The sequence below is a fragment of the Carya illinoinensis genome, chromosome 10 (assembly GCF_018687715.1).
Source record: "Carya illinoinensis cultivar Pawnee chromosome 10, C.illinoinensisPawnee_v1, whole genome shotgun sequence".
NCBI lineage: Eukaryota > Viridiplantae > Streptophyta > Magnoliopsida > Fagales > Juglandaceae > Carya > Carya illinoinensis.
The window spans coordinates 7,881,183-7,899,316 of record NC_056761.1 but is presented as its reverse complement, the minus strand read 5'-3'; the positions used below and the strand labels follow the sequence as shown (position 1 = coordinate 7,899,316).

Sequence of the window (18,134 nt, the reverse complement as noted above, 5' to 3'; positions counted from 1 at the left end):
TGTAGATAATAAACTTCCAATTGTACTATCAAATTCGGCAAAAGTGTAATTTGTCACAAATGTTGACTTATTACAGCAACTCCAATTGTTGCATATAAGAAAAAAAATTGCCAGGAATAAGCCTATTAGATCATTCACTATCGCATGAGATACTTACTTGCTAAGATGATACATTGTACAAAAAGACTTTTTTCGTTAAGATATTCTGTCAGTAGATGTGGAATACTACAAATAGTTAGTGCCATGTATAAAATATATTGGCAGTACATTGTCGCATGAGATACTTACTTGCTAAGATGATACAGTGCAAAGAAATATTTTTTTCGTTAAGAAATTCTGTCACTAATTGTGGAATACGACAAATATTTAGTGCCATGTATAGAATAAATTGGCAGTACATTGTGCCAATATAATTATATTCCCGCAAAGGTTCATCATCAAAACAAGCAGCTAGCAATGAGAATTGGTTGTTGTAAATTGGTTCTATTAACATTTTGGCACTGCTACTTTAATACAATTACGGCAATGGATAACATACTAAAACTTTTTTTCTTGGAACTGGTTTTTGTGGGAAATAATTTTATTGACCATCCAACTATGTCACTAAACAAGAAAGTCTGCAAAGCCGCGTAATGATTAATGTGTATTTCCAACAAAATCTTGTTTTGTTAATAAGCTATTGTCATGCAGATTTAGGCTAATATAAATCTATTTCTGCAAACATGCATCTTCAACACAAAATTTTTCGAACGAAGGCTTATTAACCATAAGATGTTTATTGAGGATGGGATATTGCTGGTAAAAGTCTCTTTCCACAAATCAGCATCACCAAAAATCTGGAAAGTGACCAAAATGTATAATAATTTCCACAATTAGATGGCGTAGGAAATTGAGATTTGCGACTATAGTGGGGCAGCATCACAAGCATTAGCCCAGTACGTACATAAATTTGTTGTAAATTTATCCCCTCTTGCAGTGGGGCGGCTTATAACATTGGACGTGTATAGAACGCTCTTGCTCGATCCTAATTATCATTATATCTATATTTTGGTTGCATTGTAGTCAACATTATTATTTATCTTTACATATTAGCCAAATCCATTCACATAATGATCAGTATGCATGTGCATGGATGGCCAATAAACCCCCAAGATCTGTTATCAATTCACACAATTTAAAGACAACAAATCTTGTATAAACACTACTGCATAAATGCCATCATCATAAAATCTGATCAGCAATATAAACTCTATCAACTCCAAATTTCTGCATTAAGTACTTCCAGATACACACATTTTATATATTACATCTGCTATCATTAAACATGATCCACATAAACCATATAGAGCTGATCTATCAGCCATATAAATATCATCCTAAAACAGAAATTTCCAACAGTTAGGCAACTTTCGAAAGCAGTTTATACATCTAGATTCAAGAGAGACTGACTTATACTTTGATAAGTTAGTGGACAATAGCAGGTGTGGTCTTGGCACAAAAAGCAAGTATTTGAACATTTCTGGAAGTGTCTCGGGCATGCAGCAATCCTTTGTCTCTAGCAGTAGTCCCTTTCAGTCCTTTGCTAATTGAGTCAAACAATGCTGCATAAAAATATCATGTTATCTAAAGCATTGCTATCATGGTATTAATAAAGTTTCCACAGAAATTCCTACATTGCAATTACAGCAGGAAGTAGCTTTAAAATTGCCGTAACTATCCACCTATATTACCATTTTCTGCAACTCATTTAATGATTGGTTCTTAGGTAGCCAATGCCAAAAAATATTGACAAACAAAATATGCTATCTTAAAGTCCCAAAAACAAACCCCATCTTGAAAATCTTGAAAGCTAGCTAATAAATAACTGCTCCAGATCTACCACTTGCACACACAGGACAACATACAGCTGCTACCAATAAGCTAAGTAAGAGAATTAACAGGGAACATGTTATTAAAGGGATGTATTATGCACCTGTCAATATGCAAAGGATGTAGAAGATGACTTCCCTATCACTGAAAATCCAAGCCACATCCTAAGTTGCTCAACAAAAGTTGGAACTCACCACAATCATCCCCATCTACTGTCTGATCAACCCTCAACAGCAGTTCAAAAAACATTTCAAAAGCAGGGATGATTTTGGAAAACTAGCGATGACTAGGCATCAATTGGAGTCTCGTGCTGAGACTCCCTCCGAGACTCATAACGAGACATCCGAGTGTTCATCACTTTCTCATAGTCTTTAAATTGGTTCTTGAATTCCAGTAAATCAGATCTCAGTGCTTCTAACTGGTTCTTGTACAAATTTGCTTCATTCTTGTTCTTCTCGTTCTCCTCAACAACGCGTTGATAATTCCTATTGTTCAGCAATGAAGGAGATGGTTCAGGTATAACAGAGTGGCCTAGACCCGTTGCATAACCTGGTCGATATCCTAAAACCTCCTTGAACACTGCATTAGCTGTTTCATCCATGTTCCCATCCAACTCAGTCTCATTCATCCGCTCAAGCATCAGATTCTACATCCATAGATAATGCACACCATTATATAATATTTTTGAAGTTTTAAATTAAATACTACTTGCGATTTGGAAACTTACATAATTTTGTTCTGCAGTGTTGGTGATAAATCCACCTTTCTTTTTTGACTAATGCACTTCTTTGTAAAAAGCTACCAAGTTCGGGGCTTGTTCATTCTTTATCATCAGAGGTGACTTTGTTAGGTACTGCAATCACATAGGCAAGAAAGAACACTTTGAAATTGATGCAAGATACTAGGTAGAACTTACAGTTTCCTCCATAACCCTAACGAAAGGCTTTCGGCCACTTGTATGGTTGATTCGCTGTTTTTTCCTATTTGTGCTATTTCTCTGTGACATTTTCTGCAATTTCCAGGAATTTTCACTGTTATGTTTAAATCATCATGCTATAAATAAATCCCTACTACTATCATAGTAATAAGAAATGATAACCATTGTGGTTTAAATAGAAGTGGTACTTAAAAGGACAAGAAGTTGTATAGTAAACAGAGTAATTTTCATACATTGCTCTATCTAGTCGTTAAAATCAAGATCCTTTAATGTATACGCATAAAATCAAACTGATAACCTACTTATGTTGTAACAAAGCCTGAAATTGTTATACATTGCAAATTACGTTGAACAAATAATGGTAGCAAATGGTTATCAGTTCAGCATTCAAATCACGAAGGATACATACTGCTGTTCTAGTAATAAAAACAGACTGATGAATTACAAAGAAAGAAATTTATATACATTAATATAAACCATTTAACAATTAAATTTCCTAACATTAATTCATTCCTCTATTTGCTAATACGCCCTACTGCTGCTCTAGTATCACAACATCCCTCTATGAATTGAGCTTTTAACAGAGAAACAACTCTAAATACATTACTAGCAAATAGAGCATTTTTGAAGATTGAGTCATTACTTCATCTTATCTATACAATTCTGCCTACTGCATTTTCTTTCGTATTCTTCAATAAACCATCATTTCAACTAACAAAGAAATAATGTACTACTATTTAATATTTACCATAAATGGTTCACCCGACCACAATCCACATAAGTAATCCCAAACGGGCTTCTCCACCCAGGTTGTCCCGCCAGAAAGTGCAGCTTCATGTGATGAATAGCCCAAGTATTGCTTGCGTAGAAGGTAGTGGAATGCATTGTATTTTCGATGGAGAGCATTTGTCACACACTCACGATGGGAACTTTGTGTCCAATCTAATATAAAGTCAGCCTATGAAACAATGCATTAGTGAAATATCATGCAGCAATAATAGTTTTACTAAAAAAGGATCTGACAAAACAGATAAATAAAACTTGTATACTCGAACACGGTCAATTAGCTCCTCTTTCTCCTCTTTAGATACTTGTTTCCAGCTTGCATAGCGCATGTTTGCATGAAGTCTAACAATCGTTGTCACTCGTCCAGAAAATATGTTGTAATTCTCACAACATGGACCTCTTTGTCCATCCTTAATATTCAGAGGTATTTTCCCAAATTTCCGAATGCGTTCAAAAAGCGTGTCTTTTGCTGGTCCCCGACCACGTTTTCGAGTTGGCAAAGCTTCATTATCTGAAATTGCAAAACATTATCTCTATTAGGTCTCTCATGACAAAAGATAATAAGCGGAATTTAAATTCTACCGTTATGAAATTACTTAGCTCGAATCTGTCAACTTACGTTCAGTGCTCACAACCCTTTCAGCCTCATTTGCTATAGCTTCCACTGTCTCATCACCACCAACATTTGGTGGTTGAGTTGAATCGTCCGAATGTACTTCGTGTTCCCTATCTTGTATATCACTCAAAAGTGGACGTTGTTGGACACGTATGCCTCCTGCTCTATGTATTCCACCTGGTCCGCGCCATCGTCCTCTTACCCATCTCACCATTGAAAATATATGTGTGAAATATATGTGCTGAACCTTATGACAATGAATGAAAAATGCATCAGACTGTGTATATTCTGTATTCAATCACAAGTAATTGAGACTATGTTACAGCTGAATTAACAAAACAGTTTCTGCAATGGTGTTTATTGTCAAAATCCCTTACCATAAACTCTACAAGATCATTGATAAATTTCTGATTGTGAAACGTGAAATTACTCAAGCATTGCAACATTTATTCTTATTGGTAGATTAACTTCCAGCATGGTTTTATTCATGCCCAGTTTTATACCAAATGTCAAAAAATTCCAACCTTTTCCCCTTTAGCCTGCCACAAAAAAATGTTCGTTAAACCACCTACTGGTAGTGACAGACTTTCTACTTCCAAGTCTTTCAATGTACTGCTAAGCACTTAAATTTAAGGCTGATACCTTCAGGTTGATTTGCATGGGTGAGTACGTAATAAAAAGCTTCAACCTTTTTACCTCCCACGAGCTAAGAAACATGTAGGCTTTTTAAACCAAAAAACACTACTCAACCTGGTCCTTCACCTAGTTGGAGCATCGATGTGTGGTCATACTTGATTCATGACCACACGAAGTAATACTACTCCATTGTTACAAGCAAAGGCTGTTTTTTCCCTAGCCACAATAGCACACAAACTATAATGAAAAATTAGGTGTTCCTATTACTATATGAAGAACCTGCCTTCTTAAAAATACTGATACCAGATTTCATTAACTTGCCTCAAGAAATCCAGTTTCCAACGTGAATAAGAGTAGGAGAGGGAATTTGCAAAGCTAGAAAGTTGGATTACTAACCTGGTGTGTATTCCTGGTTCTTTGTTACAGCCCACGTTGGAGTGCTTGAATAGCTTGTCTTCCTCTAAGGAACCTTCCAGATCACCTCCTTTCTGTCCCACTTTCCCTCCACTCTACTGAAAGTTGGACCTTTACTCTGATTGTGTATCTGTGGGATGATATTTACGTACACTGGTTAACCTGACCAATGTTAAGAACCTGTGGTATAGTTACTCAATTTCTTTATTCAGCCTTCAGATCATAAAACATAATATTCTCTCTCTTTGTCTAACCTGTGTTAGATTTTTGGGCTTAATTTGCCCGCGTGAAATATGTACTACTTCCCGCTCACAGTTTCTCTTTATTTTAATGGTAGCTAAAAGTTAACGAAATTTTATCATTTCATTTAATGTCCTTTTTTTTTCCCAGCAATTTATCAACAATTCAGCAGCGATATATATCCTGGCCTGATTTCTTTATGATCCATTCTAAATTAATCAATACGTTCCTCTTTAGTTTTGAATTGATTCTCTCAATGTTACGTTATCTTCTTTCTTTATTCACTATTAACATATGGATTATTTTAAAGAACTTTTTCGATAATTTCAATTTTCTATTCGTAAGTGCTCTCCAAATTCTTTCTTGGCATAGTATTTTAGGGAATGCCATGCATCTCCCATGTTCCATCTCTTCAAATTTTGAGTATATGCAACTATATTGTTTATTCACCTTGCAAGATGTATCCCACTCTTTATTCTCTATCTATTCTACTAATCATCACTTGATTGCTGTTCCTCTTTCATTATTATTTGTTTCTCTCACTTCACTTTATATTCTTTCTTTATATACCATTTGAAATTGATGATATTCTCAATACAACATACAGTCATTTACCAGCCAACTGATACCCATATTGCTCCCCAAATTATGGATGAATATGTGTGCATTGCTGGGAATTTCATGCATGATCCCACTGCATTGTCTATCACCAATATTATGAAGAATTTTTTTGTTACTCTTTATTCACCTTTCAAAATTAGACTGTATCTATTCTATTATTACCCTTTATGGTTTCTATGAATCACCAATATTCATAGAAACCATCTTTAAATTCTGTTGGTTTCCAAATCATTCACTTTAAATTCTGTCTTTACATACTATTAGAACCTGCTTATTTCAATACAATATCTTTTATAATTTTGGATTGCCTTACAATCGCTCTCCAAATTTGGGAAGTGTAACTGTACAATTGATCTTTGTCCTTTCACTTCCCACACTCCATGATCTTAAATATGTATATATTGAACCCTAAATTACATCTTATAATTGTCAGTAGGGAATGGGTTGCTGGGGCTCTTACAGTTATCAGAAGTTGAAATATGGTAGTATTCAGTTTTCAGCATGCTGACATCATATTTTTTAATCATTCACACTTGATTGACAGATCATGGAGTATTCATTCATATGTGTGAATGCTAGCATAAAACTTACGCCCATACGCCATTGTTGGAAATGACCCATAGACCTCATTTGCAACTACATTGCTCAACCCCAATATCGATATATCCATCAATTGTATATTTCTTCAATCTTAAAAACACTATCAGCTCGCCTTATATCATAATATGCTATACATCAGACTGTGTGGGAAAGTACTTCTAATTGAGCATAGAAGTATAATAAATTACATATAATCATGTGTTTATAGCCAATGTTGATTAGCATAAATTTTCAGTTTTCATTTATTTGATTGTCATCACCCCTGTATTGTTAATTCATATACCCTAAATATGATCGTTTAAATGTTTATCAGATTTATTGATCAGTTGGGCTTTAATTTTTCAGCATTTATAGGAGGCATGCATGTAGAAGGTTAAGGTAGTCACCTGGGGTAAATGATAGTTTATGTGTTCTTGTACTCCTGTTGACCTGTCAAACCATCTTAATTATATAAGAAACACATCAATACTGTATGGAAGTTTAACTTATAATAGTCAATACTGTATGCAAAGTCTTGCTAGAGACTGATGTAATCAGCAATACTGCCACAAATTCAAACTATTCCTTACTAAGACATGCTCATAAGTTTTCCCATAATAAATAAGAAAACAATCACACCCTGGGTATTTCATTGTAAATACCCAACTGGAAACCACCTTCGTTGAGGCCTGTGGCTGCCACCAAGTAGCTTCGTCTGCATATACATTGAATATATTGTTCAGTTTCTTTCGTATTCATGTATCGCTTGCCTTATTTTGCTGTGGATATATGCTCGTTCTACAGTAAAATATTATTCAAAAGTTCATATTTTAATTTTGAAAAGTAAACCACATATTATGGGGATTCAAGAAACAGTACACCATTAACTTTGCTGGTAAAGATGAACACTGGATGCCCAAATAAAAATGTATGCCCAGATCTTGTTATACATTCCTATGCTGGTTAGATGGTGAATTGTCTTTTTGTTTATGAAATAAGCTTCATATACAAACACTCTAGCTGAACATATATATAGTAGTATGAACATTTTGTAGTGCATTGAAACAATACTCAAAATAGCACTATCATGAGCATAGATGAGAACTTACACCAAGTTTGTCATCATGACCCCATTACCCCAACTCTAGTCCTTCACCTCCACATGCAAAACCTGCATAATGCTCAGAAAGTTGTATTAGTCTGACAATCATTCTATAGTTCATTTCCTTATCCTTGGTTCAATACATTATATTATCGTGTTATAATGTATGTAGCTTAATAAAGAAGTCAACATACACATTGTGACAACACATTTCATTAATAATAAATAATGACAAGAAGTCGCTGTTTCCGAAATACCAAATAAATACATGATTATGAAAAACATACCATCATCTGAAGCTGATTGACTTCTAATCGGCTTCTGCAATACTGTCTTCTTCGCTGTCCGCACTATTAGTGGAGGCATCGTCAACTCCCAGCTCATCATCAACTCCTTCGGCATCCTCGACGTATTCCTCGTGGTCAGGTAGTTCAGATGGTTGCTGTTCTAGCATGATCGAAGGGTCAAGCAGCAATGGTTCTTCATCTACCCTATTCAACGGGGTCATCAAGTCTAGGTCATTGCTTTGGGCATACGGCACGTTTGTCGGGATGTTTTCATCCTCCTGTAAAGCGTCATCCTCACCAGAATCGGCACCATCATCCGCCACCTCAGCTGCTGATACTAAAGGGATGTTGTATACATTTCTATTCGTTATCTTATGGACCACATACCAACTACCCGCCACACTCACGTCTTTTACATAAAACACTTGCTGCGCTTGGCAAGCAAGAGCAAAAGGCTCATCTTTATACCATGTTGTAGACGTGTTCAGGCTGGTTAGATGGTCCCCAACGCGAATCCCTCTTCGCTTATCACCAACATCCCACCAATCACAATGAAACAAATACACCTTATGCCAACCCATATATCATAATTCTATGATATCATTCAACACCCCATAGAAGTCTATGGGGTTTGATTGATGTTCACCTCGGACAACCAAACCGCTATTTTGCGTTCGCCGGTGCCTCTCTCGATCCTTTGTTTGAAACCTAATTCCATTCATTATGCAACCAGCGTATGACGCAACCCACTTGTCGGGACCACATGCAAGTGCATATATTTCATCTCGTACACTGGTTGGATCCATTGCACGCTTCTCTCGAATCTATTGTCCAAGCAAACAACAAATCCAATCATGCTTGCAAAATAGGAGATACAACTATAATTATATAATAATATCCTTGCTGTTGGTTTTTATTTTAGACAACGTGATTATAGTCAATTAAAGTTGACTATCTTTTATGTCGGATTCAAATGTAATGCACACCAACCGGGGTGCCTCTCATTAAAAGGTTGTTTGTACATTATGCAAGAGAAATACATACATGTTTCTTGAACCACCCGGGAAATTGAGCCTCGTGCCTGCGCGCAGTGTTGGTTGTGAGTTCCCTTGTAATCATGTTATAATGCTCACTGCAAAACAACGTCTTATAGTTACACGGTGTTTTGATGATGAGATGAACATTTCGGTAACTGCAAAGAATTCACCACTTACTCGAGGTAATGCTCGATCTCGCCACAATTATTTAGCACATACCAGTGGGCTCTTGCAAATAATTTCTCGGCAAGCATGTGAATGTTGGCTGCCCCGAGCGGACGTACCTTTTGTGAGAATACAGAAAAAAATTCTTCATTACTCTGTTCTGGAAGGTCTGCGTTTCTTTCAACCCGTTGATATCTGGTCTCAATGTCATTGAGATACATTGAGCAAAACGTCAAACACTCAACATGAACATATGCTTCGGCAATTGAGCCCTCTGGGCGGGCTTTGTTCTGGACGTAACGTTTGAACTTCCCTAGGTACCTCTCAAAAGGATACATCCACCTATATTGCACTGGTCCAGCAAGCAATGCCTCGTCCGATAAATGAATTGCGAGGTGCACCATTATATCAAAAAATGCAGGTGGGAAGATCATCTCAAGTTTACATAGTATGATAGAAATTTCTGCCTGAAGCCGATGTAATGATTCATAAGTCAATGTTCGAGCACACAATTCTTTGAAAAATGTACATAGCTCGATCAAAGCTAGCCGAATGTCCGGCCGCAGATAACCACCAATCACGACCGGAAGCAACCGTTGGAGGAAAATGTGGCAGTCATGACTTTTCATTCCTGAAATTTTTTCCTCACGAATATTCACACACCGGGCAATGTTAGAGGCGAAGCCATCTGGGAATTTAACTTGTGACACCCACTCACAGAAGGATTTTCTTTCATTTTGGTTTAGGGTGTAACATGCAAGACTCATTCGGCAACGATCGCCATCCGGACGTAAGTGTAATTCCTTCCTCAGTCCTAGATGTTCAAAATCCCTGCGAGAATTCGCAGTGTCCTTACTCTTTCCGTCAATACTCAGCAAGGTGCCCAACACACTATCACATATGTTTTTCTCAATATGCATTACATCTAGGTTATGCCTCAACTCTAATTCTTGCCAGTATGGGAGATCGAAGAAGATGCTTTTCTTTGTCCAGTTTAATTCTTGTGGTGCCCGTTTCCTCTTCCGTGAACTTTTCCCGAATTGCACATTCGGGACCATGGATAATGATTCAAATATAGCTTGGGCCGAAAGATTTGCTGGTTGAATCCGAACCTCGTTGGCACCATTGAAAGCACGTTTTTTCTTTCTCCAAGGGTGGTCCAAGGCCAACCATCGACGGTGGCCCATATAACAATGTTTACGCCCATACGCCAACCACATAGAATCGGTATCAACATTGCACACAGGACAAGCCAACTTCCCCTTCGTGCTCCACCCAGAAAGATTGGCATATGCAGGAAAGTCATTTATAGTCCAAAGTAAAGATGCATGTAATCGAAAAACATCAGAACTGAATGCATCATATGTCTCAATACCAACCTCCCATAATTCTTTCAACTCATCAACTAAAGGACGCAGGAAGACATCGATATCATTTCCTGGTGATTTAGGACCAGGTATCAAGCAGGTCAACATAAAGTATGGGTCTTTCATGCAAGACCAAGGTGGCAAGTTATAAGGTAGAAGTATTACTGGCCATATACTATAGGGCTTGCTCATGTTATTGAACGGGTTGAACCCATCACTCGCCAGTCCAAGACGGACATTACGAGAATCTTTGGCAAACCAATCATATTTCCTGTCAAAATCTTTCCAAACTTTGGAATCAGCTGGATGCCTCATACAGTTCGAATCATCGATACGGCCCTCTTTATGCCATCGCATGGCTTCTGCTGTCTTCTTCGATAGATAAAGGCGTTGCAACCTAGGCTTCAATAGAAAATAACGCATCACTTTCTGAGGTACCCGGTGTTTACTCGTCATTGAGATCCACCTAGATGCGTTGCATTTATGGCATTCATCTTTGTCTTCATCATCTTTCCAAAACAACATACAGTCATTTGGGCATACATGGATTTTGGTGTAACTAAATCCCAACCCACGCTCTAGCTAACGTGCATCATTATAGTCTTCAGGCAAGAGAGCAGTTGGGAATGCAGACTTCAATAGCTTTAGCACCATGTTAAATGACTTCACGTTCCAACCCCCAATTGTCTTGATGTGAAGCAACTTCACTATAAATGATAGCTTTGAGTAGGTTGTACACGAAGGATATAGTGGACGTCGTGCATCCTCGACGTACTGTTCAAACGTATGGTGTATAGAAGTCCCAACGTTGGACTGTGCATTATCATCATCACTGCCACTTGCATTTAAACCGGTAATATCATCCACGAAGGATCCCACCCGAATGTCATCTAACATCTCATCGACGTCATCAATGTACTCTCCAGTATCATCTCCATCATCCGGATCGTCTGACCGGTTGGCATGAAAAGGATCATCTTCTCCATGAAATATCCATTGAGTATAACTTCTATCAGTCCCTCTCAAAAATAGATGATCCCTCACAACAGTAAATGGCTGGAAGAAGTTATTACGACAGTCCTGACAGGGACACCTAATGGAGTCACTGGAAGGAGCAATGGATTGAGCCATTGATAAGAAATGATTAACTCCTTCAGCATATTCATGGGACCGCAATCTATCTTCAATATGCATCCAAGATTTATCCATTTAAATCTTGGTAGCACAAAAGTAGGCCACAATAACTTTGAACTTGATATAAGTTAATATGAAGTGGACTCCATTAAGACCCTGACAGAGTTAAATGGATAGAACAACTTTTAGCAATGTAGTTTGTTAGCATAGAATTGTATGAGAAGTTGAATGGGTGACGTAGTAGGAAAAATGCAGCTTGTTTCGCACTGCAGTACATACTAAAAACATACTGGAATGAGTAAGAATGGGGAGATATATAATTGAAAAAGCAGTGGTTCTACACAACACTACACCTAGAGGGGGGGTGAATAGGTGTAATCTAATTTTTATGGCCTTTTGAAAATTAATCAAACAAGCAGTTAATAAATAAATCAAATAACACAAATAATCAACACATGATTTTGTTCACGGAGTGGAAACTCATTTGAAGAACATCTTCAAAATCTAAAACCACTCCGGGTGTAAGACACCACCTCAAATCCACTATAGAAACTTTAGTTTGTTACAACCAATTTAGAGACACTCACAAAACCTTTGTAGTAGCTAAACTTGGCTTGCAACACCACGAGTGACCCACTCGATCTCTACACGCATGTAGTGTTGGAACTCCGACCTTCCTATAGCTTCCCACGAGAACTTCTCGATCTCTGCATCAACGGCAATTTCGGACTCTTCCGGCCAACAAAAATGTCCACTTCAATGGACTCAAGTAAGAGTTGATTTTGTATGTGTTGTGATGGAGAAATATTTATCCAAGAAAGAATCAACCAAATGGGGGAGAGGTTGCTCTAAGAAGTTCTTGGAGGCCCTTAGGGTTTTTGCTCTGATTCTCCACACATAGAACAGAAGCTAACATGTTCTATTTATAGTTCCCATCAAATGAGGCGTTCAAAACCCTACATTGTAAGTGATCTGGAACATTGGCTCGAGCGAAGTGTCGAGCGAAGGTCGAGCGCCGAAATCTGCCTGAGTTCGCTCGAGCGCCATGTCGAGCGAGTATCGAGCGGTTGACTCTGCCTGAGTTCGCTCGAGCTCAGTGTCGAGCGAGGGTCGAGCGACACACTCTGCCTGGGTTCGCTCGAGCTCAGTGTCGAGCGAGGGTCGAGCGGTTGAATCTGCCTGAGTTCGCTCGAGCCGTATGTCGAGCGAGGGTCGAGCGGTTGAATCTGCCTGAGTTCGCTCGAGCCGTATGTCGAGCGAGGGTCGAGCGGTTGAATCTGCCTGAGTTCGCTCGAGCCGTATGTCGAGCAATGGTCGAGCGGTTGAATCTGCCTGAGTTCGCTCGAGCGCTCTGTCGAGCGAGGGTCGAGCGAAGTTGCTTCTTTTGACCAATAATGAGCACACTTCAAGCCCACTTCAAGCCTTCCGCAACAACACTTGTTACAACACTATTTTACATAGGTTTTCACAAGAATATGCCAACACGCTCATTTTTCCCTCAACAATAATCATGCTTGCAGGCATGATTATATCTATTGGTACAACATTACTTATAGAAAGCATATGACTTATAACTAAGAAGCAAGCAGATTTCTTGCACAAGCATGTTATCTAGTGTCAACACATGTATACGCATCGGAGCTATAAATGAGTATTGTCTACTGTGTAATAATTAAATACTGCTCCCAATAAATTAGAGGGAGGGCGCGCAACGACATTAAAAAAGGCCTACCAATTGTGTAGTACATGCATGGCCCTATAAGAGAATTAACAAGTTTGTCACCTAGATGCTTGAATCATATCCTCAAAAGGAACAAATTTTCATACCCTACTAACTTGTGTGGATTATGCAATGTCACTTAAAAATCCATTAATGGATAATGAAAATGTCCCTAAGTGTATTTCTGAAATTGTATTACAATCTGCATTATATAGCATGTTTGAGCCAATAAAAATGGTTTTATTCCTGTCACCCTCTAGCAATCATAAAGTACTTCAATTCAGTTTTCAAAAAAATGCTATCTATAAAAGCAAGTATTCCGAATCATATGATGAAGATTCTACAACATAGGTATTCAGCATCTAGTACCAATCTGATCAGTAGCTCATATGTAAATACCAAACAGAAATATCCCTACTTAAGTAACTGTGTTTATGTAAAAGTGCAGGTTTATTTGGCTTATGATGTTGTGAAACTGATAAGCATTCCAAACTTTCAACTTGACTTTCAGAGATATTAGTTTACAGTCCACAACCAGAACTTGGGGATCATTGGGAAAACAATTCCAAATTCACCAAATGATTTTATCAAACATGCCACAAAACGTTCCGACGTCAACCACATAATTTTATCAAGATCATATGGCTCTTATAAAAGTGCACAATCCAGGACAGGAATGAAAGAGAAGGGCTGGACGTTGGAGAAGTAAAATTTTTATTATTGAGATGTATATTGACATTTACATATCAAAAACAAAATAAATTAGATAAAAAAACAAACTCGGGCTTCTACACATTTGAATGCAATTAAAAGTTCCAATGTTTAATTTCAGCAAGGCCTAGAAGTGCTTGCACTACATCCAACAAATGTTTAAGTTCTACCGGTAACTAGCATTGTACTAGGCAGTCATCAAGCATGATAAGAAAATCTATTCCAAAAAATTACTAGCAAAGGATGATACTATATATGCATAGAATCCCCACATCCAACTTCAATCACATGTGGTTTGCCAATGATGAAAAACATTCCATGGATTCATTGCCCTCAAATACATATCAGCACAAGCAAGCATTTACATACAAAGCTATGTCAGAACATAAGGCAATATTACATGATCCTTTAAAGCAAGCTGCAGGCCAACACCTTATTAACACCATTAATCGGCCTTAGTTTTGCAATGTATTTGTGTTAGATACCTTGGCAATCACATGAGTAATGCCAAAGTCCAAAAAGGATGCGATATTTGTGTGGGAGTGAAATCATGATTTTGGTGGCAACCAAGGATCTGTTTATGTGAAAGGAGTGCAATACTTCCAACCTGCTTTGATATAGAAACTTTATTTATATAGATTGCTGTTGTATATTTCTTACAACAGAGATGGGTTGACCCCATAACCAGACATGCATGCATCCCCAGCCATCTTAAATAATTATTAAGTACTCAAAACCATAAGAAAAACATAAGATAGAAAACAAAAGTCATGGAACCTGCATATGTTTCAGCTAGCAGAATGTTCATGGGCACTTTGGAGTTGCTGCACTCACTAGATGGCATCTTCCAAATTATTTTTTTTTGGAAGATACTCTAGGATGATGCCAATAAATAAAGCAATCATCAATTGAGATTGAGTCTAAAATTTATGCTCTAGCCTCTTCGTATAGCTCCAGATTCAACAAAAAACAGTCTCATATAAAGCAAGCAGGCAATTCATACAATGGTTATAGCTGCATATGTTGAATTACAAATGCCTACTGCAGAAATTTGAGACTTGGAACGAAGCAGGGAAACAAAGGAGCAAAGGGCCAATTGAAGCAAAGGAAATGAAGATATCTTCAAATTTCTGCAGTTATCCTTTTAAAACATACCATTTCGATAAAATCTAAACCATATAGAGGCTACACTGAACATTCCTCTAAAAAATGAATCTGTATAAACAGAGCTAAATTGGTTCTTCTTTCATATTTCAATAAAACCAAAACCATACTGATAATTTTTAAAAACTCTGCCACAGTTTCCTATAAGTTGTTTTGGTTCTGCCCTAACATTGCAAAACCATCCAACTTTCCTGTATGTAAATGGATATATATATATATACTCAATTAATTTATGAAAGGATCATGTCTGGTATAAGTTTCACCGATGTGAAAAAAAGCCTCTCACTAATAAGGGTCTGACAACACATAGGGTTTTAGTTCACCTATAATTAAGAAGATTAAACATCAAGGCTAGCTACTTGAATATATACTGACAAAAGCTGTTCGGGTATACAGACAACCATAAATTCTTTCTATGCCCATGCAGATTTAGTGGAATTAGTTTTGCTGCAACTAATTCACCCTATTGATTGGCATGCCAACAAGATGTTTTGGCTAATATAAACCGAGAAACCCACCTAAATCTAGGAGCAAATACTTCCTATCCCCTCATCATACATCTTAACAAAACTTAGACAAACAACTTATTACAGCAAAACAGGGGCGGCAATGGAAAATAATGCAGGAATTTTTACCTGACCGTATCATAGTTAGCCACTCCGATTTTCACACAAAAATCAGTTATGGCTGAATATAATTGATTTTTGTTTCGAAATTTAAGGGGTGGGGAGAACTGACTACTCACAGTAGGGGATCGAGAACCTCCCCAAACTACCGCTTGATAATCGGTAAAATGATTCCCAAGCCATCAACGCCGCTCACTATCAAGACGATTCAGATGATGCACTGCAGTTCAAAACCCAAGTCCAGAAGCATAGGATTCTCGATCTATGATAACTCTGGAATTCTCCATCGGCCGATGTGGTTTCGCCCAATTTTTGTGTATGCGTAACGAAGAGGGACCGATGAGAAGAGGGGAAAAATCGGGGCACTCAATCTCATCCTAATTTATATAACCCACTTTTAGCAGCGACCTTTACTCGTCACATTAAGATTGAGTCATCTTAATAATGGGGAATGCAAGGTGCGGCGACTGTATGTCGTTATAACACATACAAAACACACCGAAACTGACTTGTAACGTCAAAATCTTATCCAGCTAAAATTTGTTGCCGATAATATTGCTTTTTATTGACAGATTCTTTAACATTTTTCTGGAGACCATATTTTTGTGAATAAAAGTATGTATTATTGACAAGTTTTGATTTGCTGGAAAAATAATGGTAGCAAAAGGCTGAATTTGTTGTAGTGTATATTGTTAAGCTTAGTTAAGATTGATTGATATGCATGATTAATTGCATATTTATATGGATCATTGGATCATGACATACATTGAGGCTCCAGAAGAGCTCATGAAAACTGCACATATTTGAAATATAAATCTGAAACCCTTGCAGCTTCAAGGGGTAGATGATGAATGAAATTATTAGATCTGAAATTTCATCTCTTAAATAGAATTAGTATTTCAGATTCATATTATAGTTTTGTAAGAAGTGTGTATTATTAAAGGAGAAATAAAATGGAGCACATAAAACATCTACCAGAAGATAGAAACATAAATATGAATATTTGTGAAGTATTATTTTATTATCTCGAAGCAAAATTATAGAAATTTGAGGCTCTTCGCCTCATTCTTTAAACGCTCTTGTTCTTCAAAAATTTGCATACCCTTCTTATCTAAAGGAGTAGGCAATCGAAAAGAAGATTTAAGCAAGGATTTTAAATTTCTGTTCTCTTGCTTTAATGCTTCTATCTTCATATTGGACTCCAGAAGAAGCCGCTGAAGGATAGAAATATTCTCGTTGAGTTTGTCAACCCCACCAGTCTTGGAATGTAGTCGCTGAGAAAATGCGACAATGGTTGATGAGTATCGGGTACAGAGACTCACAAGCTCGTAGATAATTTCATCATATGACTTATTAATCAGATCATGATTGTATTGCATTATAGCACCTACGGTAGAAGCAGAAACAACTGGTGAACGAGGTACAGAATACCTCATATATTGGTTATGAGAAGATTACTGAGCCATTGCAGAGTGAGAATGCAAAAAGAGATTGCAGAGTAAGAATGCAAACTAAATTCAAAAAGGTGAAGAAGATAAGATGCAAAGGAAGATGAGCTGAATAATTCTTTTATAGAGGAAATTATGACAAAGCATCTCTCTATTACTTCACAGCATCTCTCATGAAACATCTCTCTACAAGAGACAAGAGATGTAGCATCATAATTCTGCGGCGCCTGATAGCTATAGAAGAGCGATGTAGTATCATAGCTACGGCGCCTAACAGTTACAGAAGAGCGATGTAGTATCATAGCTGCGGCGCCTGACAGCTATAGAAGACCTGTAAAAATCCTAAGGCGCCTAACAGTTACAGAAGAGCGATGTAGTATCATAGCTGCGGCGCCTGACAGCTATAGAAGACCTGTAAAAATCCTAAGGCGCCTAACAGTTACAGAAGAGCGATGTAGTATCATAGCTGCGGCGCCTGACAGCTATAGAAGACCTGTAAAAATCCTATGGATCATAGTTGTCTGGTCTAAAATAGAGGGCCACTGTTTTTGTTGAAAAAAAAAACAGAGAGAGAGGTTAACGGCTTAATTTTGATGAATTGTCTACTGACTATGTTATTTAGAAGAACATTTAAAGTATATCGCTTATGTTTTTCTAAGGCAATCGAGAGTTTAC

General features: G+C 37.5%; 3 protein-coding genes and 1 long non-coding RNA gene across 4 annotated transcripts; all 4 read right to left on the bottom strand.

The window, feature by feature from the left end:
- Positions 1-1,259: 1,259 nt before the first annotated feature.
- On the bottom strand, positions 1,260-2,644 carry LOC122279121. Its single transcript, XR_006229481.1, has 3 exons — positions 2,597-2,644; positions 1,973-2,515; positions 1,260-1,601 (listed from the first exon to the last, which is right to left on the bottom strand). It is a non-coding gene; the product is annotated as an uncharacterized LOC122279121 (long non-coding RNA).
- LOC122278371 lies at positions 2,645-5,696 on the bottom strand. The gene is made up of 6 exons (XM_043088565.1): positions 5,241-5,696; positions 4,212-4,455; positions 3,856-4,103; positions 3,555-3,764; positions 2,786-2,878; positions 2,645-2,692 (listed from the first exon to the last, which is right to left on the bottom strand). Exons 2-6 carry the CDS (start codon positions 4,420-4,422, stop codon positions 2,645-2,647), a joined length of 810 nt encoding a protein of 269 aa, XP_042944499.1. The 5' UTR covers positions 4,423-4,455; positions 5,241-5,696.
- A 1,856-nt stretch (positions 5,697-7,552) lies between these two features.
- Positions 7,553-8,668, bottom strand: LOC122278370. Its single transcript, XM_043088564.1, has 2 exons — positions 8,088-8,668; positions 7,553-7,869 (listed from the first exon to the last, which is right to left on the bottom strand). The coding sequence occupies exon 1, from the start codon at positions 8,666-8,668 to the stop codon at positions 8,111-8,113; it is 558 nt and encodes a 185-aa protein (XP_042944498.1). The 3' UTR covers positions 7,553-7,869; positions 8,088-8,110.
- An 801-nt stretch (positions 8,669-9,469) lies between these two features.
- Positions 9,470-11,112, bottom strand: LOC122278369. Its single transcript, XM_043088563.1, has 2 exons — positions 9,535-11,112; positions 9,470-9,484 (listed from the first exon to the last, which is right to left on the bottom strand). The coding sequence occupies exons 1-2, from the start codon at positions 11,110-11,112 to the stop codon at positions 9,470-9,472; spliced, it is 1,593 nt and encodes a 530-aa protein (XP_042944497.1).
- Positions 11,113-18,134: the final 7,022 nt, after the last annotated feature.